This window comes from Anoplolepis gracilipes, chromosome 1 (assembly GCF_047496725.1).
Source record: "Anoplolepis gracilipes chromosome 1, ASM4749672v1, whole genome shotgun sequence".
In the NCBI taxonomy this organism is placed as follows: Eukaryota; Metazoa; Arthropoda; class Insecta; order Hymenoptera; family Formicidae; genus Anoplolepis; species Anoplolepis gracilipes.
Window position 1 is genome coordinate 7,303,721 of NC_132970.1, and position 26,037 is coordinate 7,329,757.

The window sequence follows — 26,037 nt, forward strand, 5'->3', positions numbered from 1 at the left end:
TTGCTTCGCTCTTCTGCTTTTTTCTCTTCGATTCGATCTCTTCCCTGCTACATCCTAGCAACCATCTTTTTCTCTCGCTTCGTCGTCGTCCGATCGCGATCAAAGACACGGTGAAAATAAATAGTAGGAAAAGGTAGGTACGCGAATCGATAAGTTAAGTTCGTTAAAAAATATATATACCTAGGAATATATTACGTGATTATATTGGGCCCCCCGCTAGAGTCGCGCGAACCAACACGCCTCCATTCTGCAATGTTGCCTACCAATATGTTTGCTGTGTCCCTTTCGGCGGAAGAGCGATCGAAAATCTTTCGCTCTTCTACCCACGTTCACATTTTTCTCCTCTTTCTCCTTTTTTTTTCTTGTGTGTATTTGTGTGTATATACGTCTATGTGCTCCCGCATTTGTGACGTTTCGTTTCTCGCAATCTCTCGCCGATATGTCGATTATTTGAGTAGTGTACATCTTCCTGCGTGGTTCTTCCTCGTTCATTTTCTGATTGATGTCCTATCCGGCGAGAGCGCATCTGACTGTCTCCTCGTACCAGCTGATCTTCTACCTCTTTACATACTGTTGATATCAATCTTAAGGTTGGCCGTTTTCTTGTCTCTTTGATCCCTGAAAAATCGATACAAACGATTAGGACAATTCATAATATACGGCACTTTCAAAACGCGAAAACGTTTAATTGTAACGAGATCATGCACGTATTCGTTATTAATACGAAAATCCTTTTACGAAATTAAACACTCCGGGAATGCGATAATTTTCTCACTATCATACATTAACATAGACATCCTTAATGATATAGACATATAAGAAAAAAAAATTGCATCATCTTCGTGCTATAATTAATTATTAATAATGTTGCTTCTACACACAAATGAAAAAATACAATAAAAATTTAATGATCCTGAGAATTGAAATTTCCGAGAGAAATTAAACTTTTTGAACATTCATAAGTTGAAGGATACAAATGTCTGAAGGTGCAAAGACCCAAGTTCCAAAAGTCTGACGACCACTCATAACGGATTTCTTAATCCTGATGCTCAATAAGTCACACATGGTGACAGTTTGAAGAAAGACTCAGTCAAGTACCCGACCAAGAATGAAAGAACAACCTACATTTGTCTTGTTACTGAATAAAGAGCGTCCACGTGAAGCTAAAGAAACGACATCTTGCCATTGAATAATTTGTGTACCTCATTAGGACGTGACTACGCTGAAAAGCGCTCTTTCACGGTCCGTTCAAAGCTCTCGGTCGACGAAGGGGTGCACACACGACCAAGAGGACAGTATAATATAAGGGAAGCGAGATGTGGGAATACAGATGGATAGATTGAATTTTGTTCTGTCTTGGGAAAGAGAAGTCCCGCGGGAACAAACAGAGATTTTATGAATAAAACGTATTTGCATACCATAGCAGATTCAAGACAACATAAATAAGAAAACAAGATAATATAAACCTTATGACAATATTTTCCCATAATATTTTAATATTATCAAAGGCTTTAAATATTGTATATAAAAGAGAAATCATAATATCGTATATTCAATATAAAGTTAAAAATAATTTATTTAAATACTCAAAAGAATATTTTATAATACAACTGATTTTATATTTATAGCAAGACAAACTATATAGAAGATAAGAACTTAAAATTTTTGAAAATAAGATGCCGGAAAGCAATACATTGTAAGAAGACATATATATATATATATAAGATTATAATTAAATAATAATTTTAAAAAATTCTACAGAAAATTAAACCATTCAACTACTCAAGTATTTCGAATATATCTTCCGGTCCCAACTCAATTGCATAGAAGAGTTCTCATTTATTTAATGTAAATATGAAACCTTTCCTGATACATGTATATATAAGCTAACAAAGAAAAAAAAATATTTAAACACAGAAATTTTAATAAAATAATTAATAAAAATATTTAAACACTGAATGTGTTCACTTACGAAAAAAGAACAAGCATTTTAATTCATCGAATATTTTACACCAGGTGGACGATGCAGTGCCAGACATCTTCATAAAATGTGAATTAATGATGACGTGTTCGGCTGTGCCTAGCCCCAAGCGATCGTATCGATCGTTTAATTCGAAAATGAGAAGTCGATGGTTGCAACTTCATTTATAGCGTGACCAATCGCAACTTTTCGGCATCACGTATGAATAAACAAGTTGCGACACGATCGTAACCGCAAGCGAACAGTATTGATTCATCGGGTAGCGAGTTCAAAGGGTAAGGTCGGGCGATCCGGAGCGCTCTTTTTTAGTCGCCGATCAATTTTAGGTGACACACTTTTGCCCCGACATGAATCCATTTTCGGACGATTTCAAGTGGATTATTAAATCCTCAGACTCTAGAAGATCTCTCGGTTCTAATGCTTCAAAAATTTATTCCTTCAATATCTAAATTAAATTCTTACAAATTTAATTGTACTAAAGTTATTGTGTAATTATTATTAATTTCATCCTGAAAGCTTACAAGATAAAAGTATAATTAAAAAAGGATAGCAAATCGTTAAATCGGTAGCTTATTTTATTCAAATTATTAGTACAACTCTCTGGATCAAAAAACTTGTACAAAATATTACATACTAAATTCTTAAAATCTCTTTCATTTTGAATGATTATCTTTTACTTAATTAGAAGATGATGCAAAATTGTTTTCTTGGTTCGTGTTAAATGTCACACGCAAATATCATGGTTGTCATATGCTTTACCGAAATATTATTACTACTATATTTCGGCCGAACAACTCTACCAACTTCATTTAACGCAGCTTAATTACTTAGTTAATTAATTAATTCAATCCTTTTAGCGATTGGATAGCCTGCGAGTTAAACTTAGTTCAGCCCTTAAATTACGCAAGTAAGATCGATCCTTAAATGTCCGTTGAATTTTCCTTTATCAGCGGGAATACGATCTTGATTAAAAGCGGAACCTCAGAATCATCACTTGTGTCTTACTTTTCTCTTTTTTTTTACCTTTTTAGCTTTTTATTAAAACTCTTAAAATTAAAATTTGATTTTTGTTTAAATTGTGAATTAAATTAAAAAATAAAATTGACGCGTATCAATTCCTTTTTAATTTGTATACATCTTAAAGTAGTTTTCTACAAATATTTTAAAAACAAAAGAAAGATATGTTTTTCTTATGATGTAAAAATAGAGAAACAATTATATTTCAATTAAATTTTAACAATATATACAAACTTAAACAGTAAATACAAAAAGAATTTTAAAAAAATATTTTATCATCACAACCTTTAATTATTAATAAAAATTTATTTTCAATAAAATTGATTCTAATATTTTATATCCAATTTTACCCCAAGCGTTATTTTACAGCCAATTAATATACATTGCTACAGGTAGGTGCATAGTGCTTGACGCGTTTATATGATACAATCGTAAATAACAGATTTTATAGAGCGAAAATCAACATATAGGGTAGAAAGGAAAATTTTATATGAAGGAAATTATGTAAGAACGAGCAGCTCAACAGGCATCAATAAAGAAGCAATATCATAAAAAAAGAAAGAACCTAAAATCGATTGAAAAAAATGTAATTTAGACGAGTTCAGTCTTCAATATTACAGATATGAAAAATCTACTTTACCTTACTATCAAATATCACGTTTCATTGTCAGACATATATCAAGACCATTTCTTTTTATCTATCTGTGACATCGTCTGTAAGATCTGAACTCTTCGAAATTACAGCGATTTCAGTCTTGGTTTGGAATAGTGCAAAAAGTAAAAAAAGAATAAAATTAAAAAAAAAAAGTAAAACTAACTTAAAGTATGAAAATAAAATATCTCGCTTCTAGAAACGCATATGTCAGTCGAGATAAAGAAAAGAAAGATATAAAAAAACGAACTAAAACGTAACTCTGGTTTTCACGCGATCAGTAACCGATTAATGAAAGTATAATTGGCCATCGACACCGGCTCGCGAGTGTGCATTCGCTGTTTAAATGCGAATCCTCCAGCAGGACAGCCGTCATTAGTCTTTCGATCGAATTTAATTGACTTTCAAAGTGACAGCCTGTCTTTGTCACCTCGAGGCGCAAACGCTTTCGAAAGACAAAAGAAGACCGCACAATTTATTGATTGAACAATGATCCAGGATCGATTCCACCGAGCCCAACGCATTTCGGTACCGATAATAAAAGCAAGGATCGAAATCGATATATCATTTCAATGGCATCGATTATTGATCTTTTTGATGCTACAGATACAGAAAAATATATTTTCGTCTAGAATTTTTTATACAAGTTTGCCTAAAATTTTTTATACAATTCCATAAATAAATTCATTTTCCTGTGTCTATAGTATCGAATTCTAATGTCATCGAAATTATACCAAATTTTCGATCGAAAACGCATAGCTGTGTTCAGAGTTGTAATAGAAGCAGTTGTAAAGCAAATTTAATTTTAAACCAAATTTATGTGCATATATGTTATTATAAAATGTAGTAATATATTTTATAACTATTATTTTACAAAATGTTATATAATAACTTTTGAAACAATAAGCGACGTTTAAAATTTTGTAAAGAATAATCAGAACAGTGACCCTGACAAAATATATCAAAGTCATTGGAACTGAGTCCCCCTCTTTTTGGTAGTTTTATATATTAGTGTATTTGAGCAAGATTATAAAAATTGTGCAGTATATTTCTTCTTTCCATAAAGAAAAAATTCTATTTTCTTATACTAAGAAAACATTATAAAGTACTTTTTTAAAGAACATTTTAAATATTCAGTACGATAATAATAACTATTATTTGTATGCCGAAAGAAAATAAACAAATATGAAATGTCGACACAGCTCTACGTATTCATCGTTGATCGCATCTTTGCAGAGGCGGCTCTATTATAGGGCTGACTAAACGATCACCCAGAGCCCCGCATATGTGCAATGGGTCTTGTGCTAGACCATAGTAAACACTCATGCTAAGGGCATGCTAGGCGCGCAAGCGAGGACCCTGGGTGTTCGAAGGTCTCGAGTACGCAAGCTCCACGCTTGACCGCAACAAACACCCCTCTTCATCATGGCTCTCAACATGTGCAATGTACGCAAGAAACGCTTTCGCGTTTCTATTACAGTATCTCGCGCATGTCAAGATCTTTCTCAGAACCATCATCTTTGCCCTACATAGTCAGAGGGAAGATAAACACCGTGAATTTCACCGAGGACCTAGTACGCGAAAGTTCGCCTATCTCAAATAGAGCCGCCCCTCTCTGACATCCTTCGTAGCGGTCTATTGTAGCATAAAGTGGAACCTACTTCGATCCAGAGATTTGTAAAGCCCACCTCGGCCATTTTTGACTTTGCATATTCGATTCGTATCGCTCCCCGGTCGGAGGAGAGGAGAAAGGACCCTTGGAGAGTGGCCATCGCCTGGGCCGCGTAGCGAACGTCTTGATATTCGACAAAGGCCACTGGCGACCCTCCCTTCGTGTGCATACGAAGCCGGGAGAAACCAGGAAAACTGTGCACAAATAAGAGAAGCGTACAATACGTGCTCTAGTTAGTCGTAAAGACAGTACTCTGGTAAGGGGGGGGGGGTGGTTAAGGGTTTAACGGGGGTCTTGGTTATTGCTTGGCTGCCAATAATGGTTGTCGATGATATCGGTAGTGTTAGGCGGTGCCGATATAGGGTGATTACACGGAGGGGATGCGACATAAATTCAGGATCAAATTCAAATCGTTAACAGCTGTGAATTATTTTATTCGACATATATGTGTGTGAATAATTATTAATAATTTAATATATATTAATAACATAATATAAAATAAAAATGTATAATATATTATATATACTTTTATAATGATGTATTATATATAAAAAATTATATATAATATTATTAATATTAATAATAATAATAATATTTAAAAAATTATATAATAAATAAAAATAAAATAATAATAAAATAATCTCTACATATCTTGCAAAAAATTTTTGGAAAATATAGCTGTGTTAGTTTGTATAATTTTAATAATGCGATTATTATATATGTTTCTTTTTCTATTTTAAACCATTAAAAAGGTTATTTCTATTATTGTAATCTTTTCAGATAAAGTTCACAGTTTCTTTGCAAATCCGTGATTAGACACGATTGTTCGCGACATCGAGATATTACCCTCCGTGCAATTGTGTTCGGCACACCGACAATTAGTAAACGATACTGTCGCATGGTATTGGTACGGGTACTAGTACAAGTGCGTCCTATATGTCTACGATCTACGACGGTGGCAAATGATTAGCGGATGTCGGTGATGTTTGGAGGCGGTGCTGTTAGTTACAAAGCTTTCAGCGTTCACGACGGACTTGCACAATCTCAACACCATCGCGCTCCAGGCGAAGCGCTGAAATTTAGGTGCAGATATTTGGTGCTTCGTCGTTTATCTTCAGCGTCGTTTATCTTCGATTACTATGGTTATTGACCTAATGCAGTTACTTAGCTGATAGCAGATCCACAACAAGAATAAACGTAAATCCGCAAATTCCGAAACTGATGTATACATAAATTTACAAGTATACACTTGTAACTCAAATTCATAGATTTAGAATATCTCTTGAATATCCCTCATTTTATATGCAATAACATAGTCTATAATATTTCAATTTTAGAAAAAATGAGAAAAAAACATATGTAATCTATCGAAATTTAAGTAAAATTTAATAAATTTAAATATGTAAGTTCAAAATTAAAAATTATTATAATAATTATATATCGATTAATTTTTTAAAAAATCAACAACACGCTCTTAAAATATTTTAAAGACATTACAAAAAAATTAAATCTTTAAAGAAAATACAAACAAAAATATTTTTTAAATAATAAATTCAGAAATTCAGAGATAAACTATAAATACATAAATTTGTACGTGTAGAATATGAAATCGCATTGTACGTGATCTATTACAACTTTCCACGACTTTTAATTAAATATTAAATATTGTTTAACGTACTTAACTCTTCAACAATATTCAAAAATATTTTGTCGCGAAATGTTAACTCCACAAACGTATTTTTATTCAAACCTACCAACGCGTAATAATAACCCGTACAAGAACAATGGTCGAATTACACACGACGAACACAATGTACTCACGTTGCCGACAACGAAATTCCGTCGAATACTCCCGCGAGCTACCGAAAATTGTAGAATGCGCAGCGCGCCTCCCGCACGTGCAAACGCGTGTAATTAACTCAGACACTCACTTACGAATTCATACTGCAGAACCAGGGTTTGCGGAATAATGAGATTTCGCGGACTAATTATACGAGAGGGGAAGAAGGGCTTCTCTATTGGCGATGGAACTTGCAAGACAGTCGCGCACAGACTTCCGTCACCGGCGAAACTCGAAAGAGTAGAACGCGTCTTCTGATTACTATTCATATACTGTGTCGAGGAAATTATTATTAATGAGCAACGATTAAATTGTTATTAACGAGTGATGAGATTCTGATATCTCACGACGTACAATTAAAATATGTGTAAAAGACGTATAAATGTATATAAATACCAACTAAACTTAATAATTAATTACGTTAATTAATCTTATTCATGAAAGATTTTTTTTAAACTATTGAATTATTTTAAATTGAATAAAATTTTGACTAAATTGTTTCGTCAAATACAAGAAGTGTTAAATTTTCAATCTTCAAGAAAGAATTGTCTGTGTAAAATTTAATACAATTTGTAATTTAGTATAATTTATCAGGTAAGGTACAGTAACATTATTACTATATAATTTTTATATTTTCAAATCACGTATAATATATAATTACGTAAGATATGTTAACATTATATATTACTATATATAATTATATTTTTTTAAATAAAGTAAACCTTTTTTATATTTTATATTTTTTCAATCATCGTCGTTAATTATTGGACCTTTAAATTTTTGGTTATTTAATTTTCAGGAAATCTTAAATTATTAAGAAGCGCGAAATATCGTAATTTTCTGCACAATCTTTTACATACGCACCAAACATATCTTTTTAAAATCCAATTAACGACCATAGTAATCGACATGAAAAATACCAAAATACTATTCCCAATATTCAGTCATATCAAGTATATATATATATATATATATATATATATATATATATATATATATATATATATATTTTAACATTATTATATTTAATTTCGCAGTATTGCTTGCACAATATTAGTTTACACAATTTTCCTTTCTCATCGAGAATTATTACGATTCTGTGATTGAAAATACGTGATTGGAGTTTACAGTATTAATCAAAGGTTAACGAACGAGCTTCAATTTTTCCTATCTCCACGTAGAAACGTATTCGACACACAGCGAAACAGCGGATATTAGCTGTGGCGTGATCGATTTAACACATACACGTTTAATATAGATATATCAAAAGAGTCCGTAATCCCCGACGCAATGATTCACAACACCATACCGGAGGCATACTCAGGATCGTGGGAAGGTTCCGCATGACGGGGCACGTGAAAATAATTTATTACGCGAGCGCAACCGTAGTGCCCGGCCGGATAACATATTTTAACTCCACCGTTTGTTGGATAACTTGCACTTAGACAAGTAGTCTAATTGCAAGTGTATCTCCATTCGTAATTAGCGGTTTACCGTGTTTAACTACGATTTTGCGTTTCACGCTCCTTGTGACCCAAAGGTTCTCGCTCATGATACACGCAAATCAAGATCGCGCAAAATACAATAATTAAATAATATACTAATATTTTGTTAAATTTTTCGAAAATTACATATGTGGATTATTGACATATGCTCGTGTTTTCCATTTCTTTTAGTAGCCTTCTTTGCCTAATATAAAAATCCTTAAACGCATATATCTTTACTAAAGTTACATAACGATGCGACAGCATAAGTCAATGGCGTAACAAGCCTTTACTTTTTAGATATAAAATATCAATTTCTGATTTATCTGTAATTTATTTGTGAGAATTTGATTTTAATTTAAGAATTATAATTAGAAGAATTTCTTTTAAACAAATATTAAAAAATTCCGATATCATAGATATATTACAGATTCTCTATGACTCTAGAATCCGTATAAATAAAAATCAAAAGATCTGTAGCTCTTCCAATTTAAGAAACGAAGAATTTAATATTTCAGAATGTCTGAAGATTCGATTCAAAGATACCAGAAATAAAGAACTGAAAAATTTGTAGATTTTTGTTTTATGTACATATTATCAGAAAATTAAGAATAAGCCGCCATATTCTTGCTGTTTGTTTATTCACAATTGCAAAAAATTATTTCAGACCAACGACATCGCGGTATCATCACCACGTGGTACATCGATAAGACCCACGTGTATCGGTACCCGTATTGCATTTAGCATGCATATACCGTCAAAATGCAGGTATAAACATGACTTGATTTTTCAAAGCAGTCTATTATCATCGTTGTCGTTATAAATATTCATATCTGATTTTTTGCGTTGCAATTTATAAAATTATTTTTTTTGTATATATTCATTATTATTCATAATGTGGTTTTCAAATATTTTATATCCTGCGATTGCATTCCTTGTACGTAAATTGAGATTCCGCTAGAAATTTTGATAGTATAAAAATAGTTTTCGCATAGGAGCATCTAGGTCCATATCGCTATATCAATTTAATTCAATTTACTTTTTCATTAAATACAAGAAAACATTTTATTTCAAAATTAAAAATGCTCAAATTTGACTTGCGTATTATTTCTGCAAATCTATTTCACAATGCGTTTACACTTTTGTCATATGACGATGTAATGCACCTTGATGCGTTCTAAGGTGTTCTTACATTCTCGACGATCATATATATGTGGCCGTACGATGTATAAATAATACTAAATCGATAAGCGAACATACAACCGTATCCAGTTCGTTCGCATACAACTACAATTAAGGGGATAAGAAGGTACGGATGGAGGATGTCTAACCTGCTGAATATGTCCTTTAGTTCATGCTCGGACACAAACTGGCCCAGGTTCGCCACGAAGAGGGTGGAGCACTGCGCATTGCTGACAGCTATGTTCGGCTGCGAAGAGGGCGACCCGACCGGTGACGCCAGTGCCGGCGACGGTAGAAAATGAGGCAGCGACGCGTGTATCGACGTCAGCGTTGTAGGATGCGGCAGGGACATAGGCGCCTGGAAAATATATAAATACTTCCGTCATACACACTCGATTCTCGCTCCGCTTGGCCGCGTGAATAGTTGGTCTGCTCGCGAAGCGACGCATTTGCGTCAATCTGCCCTGGTCTTTCCCTACATTTGTCCTTCAATAATAAAAAAATTGTACCTTTTCAAATAGCAAAAACTAAAATCTAAAGGTCGTCCTCATGCAAACACATTTTACCAACCAAAGAGATCATATGTACTATATATTTGCAAAAATAATAAAACAAGAAACATATAAAAGGATATTTAAATAGTGTTTGGATTTTTCAAGCATTTTTTTGAGAGACTAAAATGTGTCTTTTATAAATGTGTTTTGCTTGCTATATTTGTGTCAATGTAAACGCAATAACGTTTTTTATTGCACGTTATTGAAATAGATAATCGCTCGTTTTGCCTTTAATTACAAATCAAGACATAAATTTTTTATCCGTTCTTAAATTTCTTATGTTAATACAAAGTTATTCTAACTGGTACAACATTTTTTATTAATTAAAGTAAATTTAATGTAGCTTTGATATGAAAACGATTAAATAATTCTAGAAATAATTATAAAAACACGAGAAAAACAACAGATTTCTTATTTAACTACGTACAAAAATATATCTACAGTAAATATTGTTGTTATGAAAGAAATAATTTCGAATCATTTACATCAAGTATCGCTATTAACTTATCAAAGCGATGACAGATCTCATCAAGTTCTCAGTTTCGCTTGAAAACGTATTTAATCAAGTTAGATATTCGACTTAATAAGTTCCGACGTTATTGCTGGCGGGTTCTTGGTTCGTTATCTCTTGAGTGGATATCTCGAGATTTGTTTCTTTTCTACTTCTGTTAAAAGAACGCCGAGATGCGTACAGGGAAAAAAGAAATAATAGCGCGGCAATCCGAGCTCGAGAGCCTCCGATTTATCAAACGTTCAATGCAACGGATTTTCTCTTTCGTGCCGCGGATAAATTCGAGAGGAATATCGGGAATCCTCTCGATTTTAGTAATAGGTATGATTTGTGTTCGAGATTTCATGAGAGTTACAAAATTGGCTTACTATGAAAGCCCAATAGTTTCCAGACGTTTTCTCAACCTTTCAAATTTTCATAAATTAATATTCTCTGCGAAGAAGTAACATATGTACAATAATATCGTATATCTGACTTTACTTGTGTAAAATTATTTGTAGCTTTATAATTTCTATTTACATGAAAACTGTTATCTTGCTATACACTTTCGTTAGTCAATTTGTCTTTTTTTCAAAGACATCAGCATTAAACAAGATAAAAGAATTAGAAACTCGTAGAATCATATTAGAAACATTAATAACTGAACGAAGAATGGTCTCTATATCTAAAGATTTAAACATTTCAAATAACCTTAGCAAATAAACTCAAGACTATAATCCAATAATAGGATGTCTCTATAAAAATTTACTTGATTAAATTTAAAAAATTCGTATTTGTTAATAAATAAAATATAAATCTTCTAAATGATATATTAATTTCTTACAAATAAAATATAAATAAAAAAATTCAAAAATGTAAATAAAAATAATTTAATGATGCAATTATTTAAGATGTTTAGAAATTTTTTAATCAACGGTAATTAAACACCTTAAAATGTATTCTAAAATGAATTGAGATATATGAATGTGTTGCAATTTTTCATTCTCGCATTCTCGATTACTTCATGATTACTTTGCTTTGATGTATAAAAGCATAAAATGTGGACCTGTTTTATATGCATACATATATATATATATATATATATACATATATCACAGACGACATCACGCACACATACGATCGATAAAGTACAGATTGTATCACGTTGGTACGCATTCGTGACTATACGTCCACGTTGTTTATCCTTATAAAAATCAGTAGATAATTCGCGACTAAATTATGACTGGTAATGCGTGACAGGTACTTATACATAAACCTGGCACAAGCTATGCCGTATTAAAAATCAATATCGCAGTTTGATGGATTGGTACCATCGTTCGTACCACCAATATCTTAAAGGAGGTTGAAAGTACACTCGCACTCAAAAACTTTTCTGATTTTTCGAGTTTTGATCTTTTACAATTATTTCAAAATTATTATATCATATTTATTAACATATAAAAAAGAAATTTTTATATATCTTGCAATAATCTCTTAAATTTGAGTGAAAAAGGAAATAAATTTCAAAAATAGTGCAGAAAAAAGCTCTCATACAGTACATATGGAAATATAAAATAAAAATTTAAAACAATTATATATGTCCTTATTTACACACTCTGGATATACATATATATATATATATATATGTTTCATTCAGTGAACTTTCATACCTTTAGATTACTGCTGTTAATCCTAACGTGATCAGTATTATTTAAGTCTTAGTTTTCATTCATCTTCATAAATAATTATAAAATAGCTTCTTTAAATTCTATAGATATTATATACTATATTTATACATCAAGGATTTTAAACATTCTACTCAGTTCGGTAAAACTAAAATAACGCAAAATAGGCATGCCGCGATCGGACCAAATGTCGTGCTGAAGAAAAAGTAAGCCATGGATTTATTAACGGTCGGTTTGCGGCGACCATAATTAATCCATGTCGCGACAAACTTCGGAAGCATCGCAATAGTTTCAAAACTCCACGATTTGAAGCTCGCGTGACGCAAACTCACACGAGAGCAAACCACACGTTTCTGTATAACACGCGAGAACACGCAGTGCGACGATAAGTTGCACTATCGATTTATAGCGATGTAAAGCATAACATTTGAATATGTTAGCTGAAGGTACTACGCACGTATATACGGAATAAATATTATTTCTAATAATTCGTATATTACTTGTTATGTTTATTATATTGATTAATAATATTGATGATATTAGCTGCATTGGGATCTGACATGTAGGCGTGGCTTAATCAATATAATGTCAAATATAATAAGGTGCAATTATAAGTATGTTGTAGATATAAGGATTTGTGCAATAATTTAAAAAAATATTAATAAATGTATATATATATATATATATATATATATATATATGATTGGTACAAATAAGATCTAAAGGAATTTTGTGGAAAAAAAAATTTTAATGCTAAACATATAATAAATTGTGAAATTTTAGCGACCATAATATCGATAATGAAACTGTTAAAATCACGGCTTTATGTTTATAAACATCTCAGTTAAGAAGATCACCACATGAAACTAATGTAATATTTAATAATATAAGAATAATATCAATATGTTCCTGCAAAGCCGGATTAAAAGAAAAAATGTGAATAAGTAATAGCTACATTACTATATTGTTGTAGAGTAAAATATAATGAACACATATTGATATTCTGATTTATTTCTTTATCAGTTTGCAAAGCATTCCATGCTTTCAATTAATCTACTTTTTCTAAATTTCCAAAATAATTTTCAATATATAGATAGCGTGCATTTGCTTTTAAAAGATGAAAAGTTAATTGTGTAAATCTTTTGAAATGTACATCCATATACTGCCACCATTATCTATTTTTGATTTACAACATTGTGAAAAAACCTCTGATTCTATTTTAATATTTTTTTAATAAAACATCTGTACACAGTCCATATAGTTTCAAAAAAGTAACCTATTAACAGTTATATATCTTGTCATCAAATGTACATACATAATAACGTTTTATGTCAGATCCCAATATAATATTAATACCAGATGACCTATCATGCATCAAATTTTAATGAGCTTTCTGATCGAATTGCAACCGATTTTCTATAAACAAACACTTTCGAATTACAGATAGCAATTAAGTATACAGATAACAATTATTAACTTTTCATAAATTTCAGAAATGTAAATAACAAAATCCTTTAATTTTGATTTAATTTTATTTGGACAATCTTATAATTCAAAAATAATTATTGGTAAGATAATACTGAAAAACAAAGACTTTCAATTTATTAAAAAATTAAGCTGATCATTCAAGCGTGCGATAGTAGTCTAAAGATTTATAGATCTGAAAATCTAAAGACTCCACTCTTTATAAATCAATTTCATGAAATCTAAAAGTGCAGAAATCCAAAGGTTCACTCAAAGGACGACTCAAATACTCAAAGCACTAAAGAATTCAACATCGAAAAATCTAAAAAATCTAGGAGTCGAGGACTCAAGGCAGCCGTGATCGAAAGTCCCTTCGGTCCTTAAGCCCTCGCGTGTCTCCTCGTTACCGTGTAAGAGTAATCGAGTATAGCGATCATGTATCACTAACGTGCATCGGGGCGCTCGTCGGCGGCTCCAGAGCTTTGTCTGCAGATAGTCAAAGATAGGAACGTACGGGGACCTGAGGATGTAACGCCGGATGCACCAGCGTCGCATGTTGCAGCGTGCCCGGTAATTCGCCGGCTGTAGAATACGCCAATGGATGATGCCACAACTCAGGACCACCGGGGAAGAACGGACTCCCTAGGTCTGCAATAGAGCACAGGATTAGATAAAGTCCCTCGAGTAATTAAACGCGTGGTCGCGGATTGCATTTTATAACTCGCCAGGATATCTACTGATACTAAAATTGCACCAAATTTTCACTTCGACACGTTGAAAATATCACATATATTTCGGTCCAATACACACTAATGGTCTTGCAATGGAAAATTAATAAACATTAGTGTAACATTTAATTTAAAAAATTATAATTTTATTATTAAATTATAACTATATTATAACTGCATTAAATTATAATTATTTTAAATTTGAATGATCTTAATTTGACTATATTCATATATTTTAAACAAAATTGATAAAATTATTGTCACTCGAGAACTTAAAAGTGAGAAATAAGACTTAAAATTTTATTAAAAACATTACTGAAATATATTGTATATTGCTAAAAATATATTTTTAAAATTGAAAATTTTGTTCAGTAGATATCCTGCTTAACAAAATTATTTATTTTATTTCTTCTATATTCGAATGGCTTTTATATAAAATTTTGTCAAAAATTATTCAAATGTATGATATCAAATGTTATTATATTTCTTTTTACGTAAGAATCTTTTTTTCATTTTTATTTTTCGATCTCTCTTATTGTGTTAGCAGTTTTAAAAAACACTTATTGTTAGACATTTTACATAAAAGCCATTTATTTATCTTTCTTATAATAAATAAAACTAATAATATTTATTATTAATAGGTCATGGATCCGTGTTATTTATGAATATAATAAGTCATTTAATATCGCATGAAAGATGTCATTTTTGAATGAAATACCGATCTTTCGACTGAAAAGATCGTGTTGATTTGTTGCTCGGATTATTTCAGCATTATCATAATCTTCGCGACATTTTCAATGTACATTCATTACAATGCGATACGGAAATATATATTATTATTTTACTCTATTTGCAATTAAATATGTCTCAGACACAAAAAGAAGACCGAAGAACCAAGTAATTCGCGTGGCAAATGTTTGCGCGTGCTAAAGAAAAAACGCAGACAAATTCCATCAACGTTTTGCGAGCCCAGCGATTATGCGATCGATAATGTTCAATTTACGAGCTTTCTTGCTAGGAGCTACAGAGATGCACGAAGACGGAAGCATTGATTACTGTACTCGGGGATTTTGAAGAATTAAACGAACGGAGATTAAAAAAGATCGCGCGATGAAAGCTCAGACGCATTAAGGATTATCGTGATTTATATATGTGCAGCTCTCAATCGCAATGAAATAATGGTTATAAAAGTCCATATAAATTGCTGTACGTTGTATAACATAGCTTATATTTAAATCAAATTTAAAAAAAATATCACGATATCTTTTACGTGTTAAACTGAAATAAAAATTATTTTTTTAATTCTTTAATTTTTATGTAAAACGCATTTTCTAACAATGTATGTTTTCTTGTAATAAGAATAAATTAGTAGAAGATTTGAATATGTTAGAAGACTTCAAATTTTTACATTGTCCACTAAAAGATATACATATACTTCTTTTTATAATTTCTTGCTTGTATAATTTAAAATTTCGCTCTTTTAGCGCTCCAATTTTATTCATTTATTTATTTATTCTTCTCGTTTATAAGAACAAATAATAATTATATTTATTTAGAAATTAATTATTATTTAAGCAAAATTTAGAAGTTTTGCATCGTGAATATTGTCGCTTGAGCAAGCACCGCGACGTAGATTATTCGCGGCGATGCCGGTGTAATGACACGGTTATAGTACGCTATCGAGCGTAATCACCGACGGCACGGCATGAAAAAAATGGTCTTCTCGGAAGCCGTCAAATCACTGGAGAGGGACTTATGATTAGGCGTTATGAGCCGGTGACAATGGTAAACCGAACGTCTTCTGAGAGACTTCGTCGGCGAACCTTCATTTGCGGCCTCGCAACACTAATCTCGTTACGCAATTCATGTAACGTTTACATCGTTTACATACGTTTGTTATCCTTGAAGTGTTTCAGCAATATTTAATCCTAATTTCTGAGCGATTCTTATTATCAACTTAATGGCATGACTTAAGTGCACAATTTTTCCCACGTAGAGAATCCAATCAAATGCGTTAGCAAGTTCAATATTTTTTGTTCGCTCGTCTCTTTTTTATCATCATTCGCGATTATATACATATTTTAAAGTCGCGAAAAACAGCGACTAAATCGATGTACGCCCATGAAACCATATGTAAAACTGCATCTTTCCCGCCGCGCGACTCGTCACAAAAACGCGCAATTACCACTCCGGTATAAATTATCATAGTAACGATTGTGCAACAAGACGCTCTTTCATATAGCCTTGTACCGCGATCAGGCAGCGCGGAAATCTGACGTGACCCGCTCGCACATGCTACCGCAATTGACTACGCAATGTCTGTTTTCGATCTCCGTTCTCGATCAAATCTAAATAAAACGAATTAGTATAATGATATGAAAAAAAACTTTGCATGAAAATGTATTCTTCGACGTTGATATGTTTGTAATCATACTAAGATTTACCGGCAGTATTATTTTTGCAATGATTTGTAAGTGTTCCTAAAACTTAAGTCAATGATTGGATTAACAATTATGTTTAAATTATGATTAACATTTATGTTTAAAAATATTTTTTGATGCTTTTTTATTTATTAATTATAATTATGTAAATTATAAATTACAATGATTAAGTATATGTTATTAGTACGAATTATAATGCAATTAATTCCGAATAATTAAATCATCGATTAATTGAAGCAACTATTTATTTATTTAAACAAGAGTTTTAATAAATAAATAGAAATTGAAAAAATAACTTGAAGATTTTGATATTGTAACAGTTATTTAATTAAACCAAATTGTTTTCTTTACATGTTTACTGTTTCAATTAACTGAAACTCTTTTCCATTATATTGCTTTATTATAAATTAAATTCGAAATTATTAAAAAGATTGATTAAAATCCTTCTCTGGAATTTCGAATATGAAAACTAATTATATCTATAACAAAAAATTCATTGTTCTCATTTACATAGAACAATTAGATATACCACAAGTATACAGAGCAATTTAATTTTCTAAAAATTATTCAACTATTATCGCGAAATTTAGACCTCCTTTTCTCTTTCTCTCACTCACTCACTCATTTATTCGTTCGTACACAAAAAAAAAAAAAGACATCTTTATTTCTGTTAAAATGTGATTTTTAGGCAATAGAAACTGATGCACAAGGCCTTACGTGTATGCATCTGCTACACTAGTATGTTTTAGTCTCTGCTAGGACTGTGCACTTTATTGATTCTAGGCTGACCTCCGATTCGCATGGTGAAGCATACGGGCTCGAGTAAACGCGCACTGTCTAGATAGGGCCAAAGCTTTCACCGTTATCGTCGATCAGTTTTTTTATTGTTTTTTTTTCGTTTATTTCGCAAACTACAAGTAAATCCAATTGGGAGTCAATGCGCTGATTTTCAATTTATTCGATTCATATCAAAAGGCTAATGAACTTTTTCAAACAAATAAACATATTCATAAAAAAGTTACATTCTATTTTCTGCATTAAATTATTATTATTTATTGTTTAAAGAACTTGGCATATTGTATATATCACATTATATATAACGATATAATTTTAGGTTTATAACTTTAATAATTTGCGTTCTCCAGTCTTGTTGCGTACCTCTCTCTTTAAAGTAATTGAATTTCCGTATTTAATAAAAGTGTATAATGATACATTTTATTTGACACGTTTCATGCATTCATGAAGTGGCCTCGAATCGTCACATTATAAAGATGCTTTGGCATAATGCGTTTTTATCCGTGACTCTACTGACTAATTAAAGTTCTAAATTTAGCAATATAATGTATTTTGAATACCTTTCTGTTTTCTTTTCAGAATGCATGTTTCTTGCTTACATTTAAAGCAAGCTTTAAATATGTCTTTCAATTTTTAATTTTGATATAAATCACACTTACATATTTTTCTACCTGAAAGTATAATTATTGCAATTTTTCAATTTTTTTGTCTTTTTTGTTGTGTATTTTTTAACCTTGTATTAATAATTGATAGCTTTAACAAAAAAAATAATTAGAAAAAATTGATAAAAAGAATCTGAATAATGTAATGCCAATAATAACAAATCTATTTGTGTGCAATAATGATAAAATAATTATAAAAATAATAAGAAAATAGAGAGAGAATATCAATCATCTAATTATAATATTTAAATATGTTACTTTTATATTTATTAACTTGTTTCTATTTATATGATAAATGTATTATATTATATTATTATATACATCTCTCAATATTTATTACTTGTGACGTCAATTGTTTGTCAGTTATTACTTATATAACATGGTTTATTGTTCGCTACATATACTAGGCTGTATTATTCAAATTATTATACCAATATATCAAACTTATAATGCTACATTTACATCAAATCATCTAGAAAACCCGTATTGAGATATGCAAACGACTTATCAGAGCATAATAAAAAAATATTCCAATATGTATTTATGTCATTAATTTTTTGTTTTAACAACGATATAAACCAACAGCTTGAAAAATAAATATCTTTACTATTATTTAAATCAACACGATTTATTTTTATATACGCTGTAATTCTCCTATCTTGATCTATACATAATCTTTTATATATATAAAAGAGAAAAGCAACTAATATATAACAAATATGTGCAATTGTAAATTTCTAGCACGAATAAATGCAATTGCTTTACCACCGTTTATTGTCACTGACCACGCGAAATATAGACTTACAAATGTAATTATTTTCGAACACACATATGAAGCACTTATACGTGAATAAGAAATGAGACACGTATATAAAGGAAAAAAATTTATGCAAAAGAGCTGTTTCTAAAAGAGGACGAGCGTAATTTTTGTATCGATTCCGGCCGTCATTTGACACACGCAACCCCGACTACGCGAACAATACACGTGGTCTTTCGCACGAATAATTTTATGATACCTACTTGATGTCGAAATCAATATAATGCACATGTAGATACACATGTTATAATAAATAGTGGTCACTCGCATGGAATAGTCGCATGAAAATACCATAAGAAAAGCTAACCGAACATGCTTTTTCCAGTAAGAAAATGTAAGCTGCATTCCTCCGCGCGTAGATACGTGCGTAATATGTTTAAACCCACATGGCCGGTGGAAAATTTGATTAAATGAACCATGAATTTCGGAACGTGTAGCTTTTTACAGCGGAAATCTTGAGTTTTAATAAAGATCATTTATTGTAAGTATATATTAATCTTAATGTCATATTTTACGCAATTACGCGTAATCGTAATTCCTCAAATAAATGGTATCAAGTAATATATAAAAGCAAATTTGTAAATTGCGAGAATGTATGATTAATTCTAAATACTTATATAAATATATATATATAACAAATTTATATTTATATAAATCTAGAATTAATCATACCAATATACACACACACACACACACATACACACACACACACACATTTTTTTAATAACTAATTTTGTAATTATTATAAATGTTAAGCAAAAAAATTGAAGTTATTTAACCTAAAATAACTTTTTTTTTAGTTATGTGCAAAATTATGTGTGGCGTGTAATTTAATTTTTAACACATTTTATACTAAAAATTATAAAAAAAGAATTCTTCTAAAAAGAAATTTAATCAGAAAGACTAGAATTTTCTCAGATTTAATAAGATTGTCATTAAAACACGTTTTTTGGGATGCTCTGTATGCAATAATTTGTCCGTACTACAATCGTTAATTGTATCTTACATAGAAAAATACGAAAGCCATTCGTGCGGTTAGCATATTCACCATCACGCCACATTAATGACCACCGGAGATCGCATAGATACAATTTGACCTGATTATTCCTTGGGACTATTCTCCTTCATAATTTACCGACAAGCAATATAAGTGACGATCATAAATTTTATTGAGCTCACGCGCACATCGCATAACTTTTTGATATGCAACGAGACAGCATCTCAAGTGATTTCAATTCAAAAATGCGTTTTAAACTTTGACGATGTACACTGTCTTTAAAAAATGAATACAAAGTTTCTCACTTATACTGCATTATATTTTAATAGCAGATTTTTCAACTTTTCTAGAGACAATTTTTCTTCAAAATTATCAAGAATAATGGTTTTTTATTATAAGCTTTAATATATGTCTATATTTTTGTAAATAAATTTTAAATTAAAATTTTTTAAATATATTTAAATTTTAAAATATAAATAGTAATTAAAATATATTATATAACTATAATTAGAAGAAAGAAAAAATTACATTTAGTACGTGCACACGATTAAATACGTATGTAAGTTTAGAAGCAAAATATTTGTGACGTTATTTGCTATAAAACTGCGTTTGAAGTTTAATCACAAACAAGGTGATTATGCAAACAGATGAAAATTCTCAAAAAAAAAAAAAAAAAAAATATCGCAAAAAACTGGCACACAGTTCGCATTTTCTTCTCTGCACATTTTTACATAATCAAAGTATAAAAATTACCAATGTATGAATCACATTTTATTATTGATGCGAAAATTCCGCGCAAGTAAATGGAATGAAAACTGTTCGAAATCAATGCCAAGTTACAATTGTTGTTGGTTGAAATTATAATAATAATAACATTTTGAGAAATAAAGCAATTGCAAAAATAATAATAATAAATTCAATACTTTCATCGCAGTACTTTTTTTTTAAGGAAAGTCCGAGATTTTTTATATCATGCCAAAATAATTATACGCAAAGACTGATGTACACGCGACAAGATTATATTTTTACTACTAACTTATACCATTATTTCCACGAAGTAGGCCATTCTTCGTGTTTAAGATTATTCCACCGGCACGCTACTATGTAAATTTATCCCAAGATACTGCTTACATTTAAATTCGATTTGAAAGCAACGAATTACTTCGGATATACTCAAAGCCGAGGCCTTGTTTTCCGAAACACAGAGAAAAGAGGAAACGAAGTTCCAACGAATATAACTTCAGGAATTTCGGAAACCGTTGGCAACAACGAATTCCGAAATCTATCAACCTCAAAAGCATTTATATATAACTTTCATTCTCTCTCCAACCACATGCATATTGTATCTATAGACAGCAGATCGATACTCTTTCATTTTTATATTTATTTTCACAATTTCTTATCGAGTTTTTGTTAAAGAAAAGTCGAATTGATATTTATTGAAAAAACTGTCACTTATTTATTTTATTCCATATAATAATAACACTATATAATATTAGACAATTACATAATTTAAAAATATTATCTCATCATTTAACAAATATCTTTTAAATTATCAAATTTAATAATATTTTATTAAAATTTTCAATAATATCATAAACAATTTTGCAAGAAAACAAAGTTTCATGTTATATAGCTAACTGAAAATTAAACGTAAATTGAAACGTAACAAACTTTCATTAATTATTTTCAAAATTTTATTTCCAATTTCTTAGATATCTCCACGAAAGTAAACCTCGTTGAAGATATGTTTGGCAGTTCGATTATGTTTTATTGACGTAGCTTGGCGTGCAGGGCGGCGAAATTGGGTCATCGAAATTGCTACCACCTAAACCAAAATTATTCCGCGAAATTTCCTTCAATGCTAGATACGGTCTATTTACGCGATATTAAGAACGCCATTAGCAGCTAGTTCCAGCCGAGGTTGATAGTACCGGTGGTACCACTAATTTTTAATCGATTAAATAATCGTCCTACGAAACCTTAATACTTAAAATCTAAAACACAGGCTAATATATGATTAAGTTAGCTTACTTTATTGACAATATTATTTGAAAAAAAAATCTTTTTAATAACTGCAAATACCAGATATTTGTAAAATCTCTCATTTTTTTATTTTATATGGACTATATTATAACCATTCGTTTGAATTCATTTGTCACTGACGTTGATAATAAATGTTCGGCGAATGATGTGTTCAGATATTATGGAAATAAAGACCATCTTTTACATAAGATACAGAAATCAGATGACGCGCGTACGATAGCAAGATTTATCATAGTCGCAGTTTCTTCGAAAACTGATGCGCTTTACGTCCATCCGGCAAGTCTGTTTCCGCAATGTGACACAAATACATATTTATTACGTACGTAAAACACGCACACGCACGCAGTCCGTAAACGTGCAGATCTCCGAGATTTATTCAACTCTATTCGTACTTTATTCTTTTCGACTACGTGTTATTCTCCGCGATCGATAAAAAACGGTATGTGTATATATCGTCTGGTTTACCCATTCGCAATTGCGTATTTCTTTTGTCTTTGTTTAAAATAGACTATAAATTTTTCACTTTTCTCAATCTTGATTGATATATAGTTCGCATATTTTTATTATACCTGCCATCAAACAAATTTCAATCGCAAGTTCGCTTGAAATAATATCGCATGAGTGTAATATGCACGAATAATAATGCAAAGACATGTTTGAATTTTTTAAGTATTTTTCTCATGATTTTTAATCGATTGACTTGATATATTTTTTACGGAATGGATTATGTGCTATGTAAAATATTTCATACATAAAATAACATTTCAAAATACATATTGCAAAAATTTAATCCCAATTCAGACTCAACGGGTAGATTTGTGTCATCCATTGTTATTATAACTTTAATTGATATATTTTCCACCAATCTGCACCGCGCAATGCATATGGGCGGAAATGATTAAGAGTATAGTTTTTAATGTCAATAATATGCACACAGGAATGTGCAATTCGCAAGATATATACCCAGGATAGCTCGAGAGAACGCATGCCCAACAATGATAGAAGTACGCAAATACATATTTTGAACATTAATAAAACGCTTGTTACTAATTGGGTCAAATAATTTTAAAAATAAATCAATTTCTGTCGAACTCGTGCGATATTTTTAATATTTAAACGAGAGAATGAAATGTCTAAACTTATTAAAAATAAATATATCAAATTGTAAATTTGCAATATGTATAGATATAGTGTATACAAGAAATGCAAGAAGGATTTTTCGTAGAAAAATAGCGCTCCTACTATAATAGCGCTATTTTTCGAACAACTATAAAATTCGATAGATTAAATCTTCCTCTATTACATATAAAAATTTCAGACAGTTAGCTCTATGTCATAAAATGGAACGCGTAGTTTTGTGGTGATATTCGTTGTCGATATGACGAGTTTAAAAAAATGGAGCAACGTGCTGTAATTATGCTTTGTATTAAAGTCGGAAAAAATGCTGACAGAAACGTTTGCAATGACGTAAATTGTGTTTCAGTGATGAAATTATGAGTCATACTATGGTATACAAATGGTTTGCACAATTTCGCGACGATCGTGAATCTTTCGGTCTCGCGTTTTCTAACGATTTCCGATCGTCGCGAAATCATGCAAACCATGCAAACCATTTGAACACTATAATACAACTCATAACTTCATCACTGAATTCACACAATTTGCATCATCGTACTTTTTCGGAGTTTAACACAAGGAAAACTTAATTGCGCAGCACCATTGTTGCTCCATTTTTTTAAATCGCAACATTAAACGACACATCACAAAACCATGCATTCCATTCTACTACGTAGAGCTAACTGTCTGAAATTTTTACAGATTGTAAAGAAAGATCTATTCTATTGAATGCCATAGTTGTTTAAAAATAGCGCTACTAATACGTCCTACGAAAAATCAGTCTGGGAACTTTTTATACACACCATGTATATAGAGAGAGTAAATTGTGTTTTCGTAAAATATTTTATAAATATATAAATACAATAAAACATTAACAACATTTACAATTTAGCAATTTTAGAATACTAATAAAATGCGAAAAAGAAAAAATCAAGAATTTTCAATAATTTAAAATCTAAAAAATGATAAATAAAAATAATAAATAATTTAAGATACATAAATAAGTAAATAAACATGAGTTACAATTACAAGAAAACCTTTGTTTTCGATTTCTGTAGTGAATATTCAGATTCTTTAATCTAATGTTATCTCCGGGAAAATAACAGCGTGTAAACTTTAGGTGAATTGCGGATTCGCAATGAATATTCACTACAGAAATCGGGAATTGTCTGTCTATACCCAATGCAGATATTATTATCGCCGCGGTTAATGAGCGCGATAATTTGCGCTATATAAGAGCTATTGTCTAACCGCGTGTATACCGCTTTGTACATACATATCTTACACGTTGTAAAGCCAATGTTAAATGCAGAGGTTTACCACGTAGAAACCCCTCCGTACTTCGATCGATTGTCGTACAATTCTCAACGGCGAGATCTCAGATCCCGTAGTCGTGGGCGGGAAGAGGGGCGTGGGAGGGTATTTATGTAAAAAAAAAATTCTTTTGAAAAAAAGAGCCGAGTGACAACAGGAAGTGGGACACTTTGTAGTCGGTGCAGTGGGTGAGAAATAGTAAGTGAGACGTATCCAGCGAGTGAACGAGTGGCGGTGCATACTTACGTCCCGTTAAAGGGTGCATCAGAGCGGGGTGCGAGGTGGCTGCTGCAGCGGCTGGTTGCTTGGGTTTGCTAACCTTTGTGTTACTTTTTGCAAATTCCAAACGTATGGTTTGTGGCATATCAGGATCGAATCTAACCCCCTGCTGCAAATAGATTCCCTAAATTAGTAAATCGGGAGCACACACGTGGAGGGATGGTGGTAGTGTAAGGCAAAGAGATAAGATAGAGAAAGAAACAATAAAAGAAGATAGCAAAAAGAGTGAAGGCCCTTTTTTCGTCACTAACCGTTTGTCCGATTAATTTTTTATGTAAAAAATAAATAAATTTATGCTTATAATAAATTTTGCATGTTTCTCTCTAAAAACATTTTATTGTTTCCTTCTATAATATTTTGAAAGCGATCTTTTCATTAAACAGCAAAATGTGTATTCTGTAAATTGTTATTTTGTAAAGTTTGTTACACGACGAAAAAATTAACGTATTTATATCACAATAAAAATGTTTGCTATTTATAATTAATGTATTACAAATTTATATTACAAATGCTATAGAAACTTTTTAATAATGAATTTATCTTGTTTGTAAGTGGTTTAGTCGGATCTTTATTAATTTTCTTGTAAGTAGATTCATCACTTAATATCAACTCCATTTTTAACAAATAATCAATCTTGTTCATTACGACTGTGGACTGTCCCTTGTCGGCTTTGGTAACTAATATATCATTATTGTCAGACAAAAACCTTTTCGAGAGCGAAAAGGTATGTCCAATATGTCTGTCAACATAACTGATATTTAACTGTTCCACAATTAAGTTCTACCTTTAAACATGTTCCATTGTATTCTTTCTTCTTAATT

At 31.0% G+C, this 26,037-nt stretch overlaps 1 protein-coding gene across 3 annotated transcripts in view; it reads right to left on the reverse strand.

The window, feature by feature from the left end:
- Positions 1-427: 427 nt before the first annotated feature.
- The window catches only part of LOC140672451 (protein couch potato), an 82,130-nt gene continuing 56,520 nt past the window's right edge, over positions 428-26,037 (reverse strand). The window contains exons 5-9 of one of the 3 annotated variants that reach the window (XM_072904638.1): positions 25,184-25,322; positions 14,536-14,669; positions 9,978-10,186; positions 5,312-5,516; positions 447-618 (exon numbers count right to left, since the gene is read on the reverse strand). In XM_072904638.1, the coding sequence (XP_072760739.1) occupies positions 586-618; positions 5,312-5,516; positions 9,978-10,186; positions 14,536-14,669; positions 25,184-25,322 (720 nt within the window). In that variant the 3' untranslated portion in view covers positions 447-585. Of the gene's footprint in view, positions 619-5,311; positions 5,517-9,977; positions 10,187-14,535; positions 14,670-25,183; positions 25,326-26,037 lie in introns of all 3 variants that reach the window. The other 2 variants (XM_072904631.1, XM_072904645.1) reach the window with 2 other exon arrangements.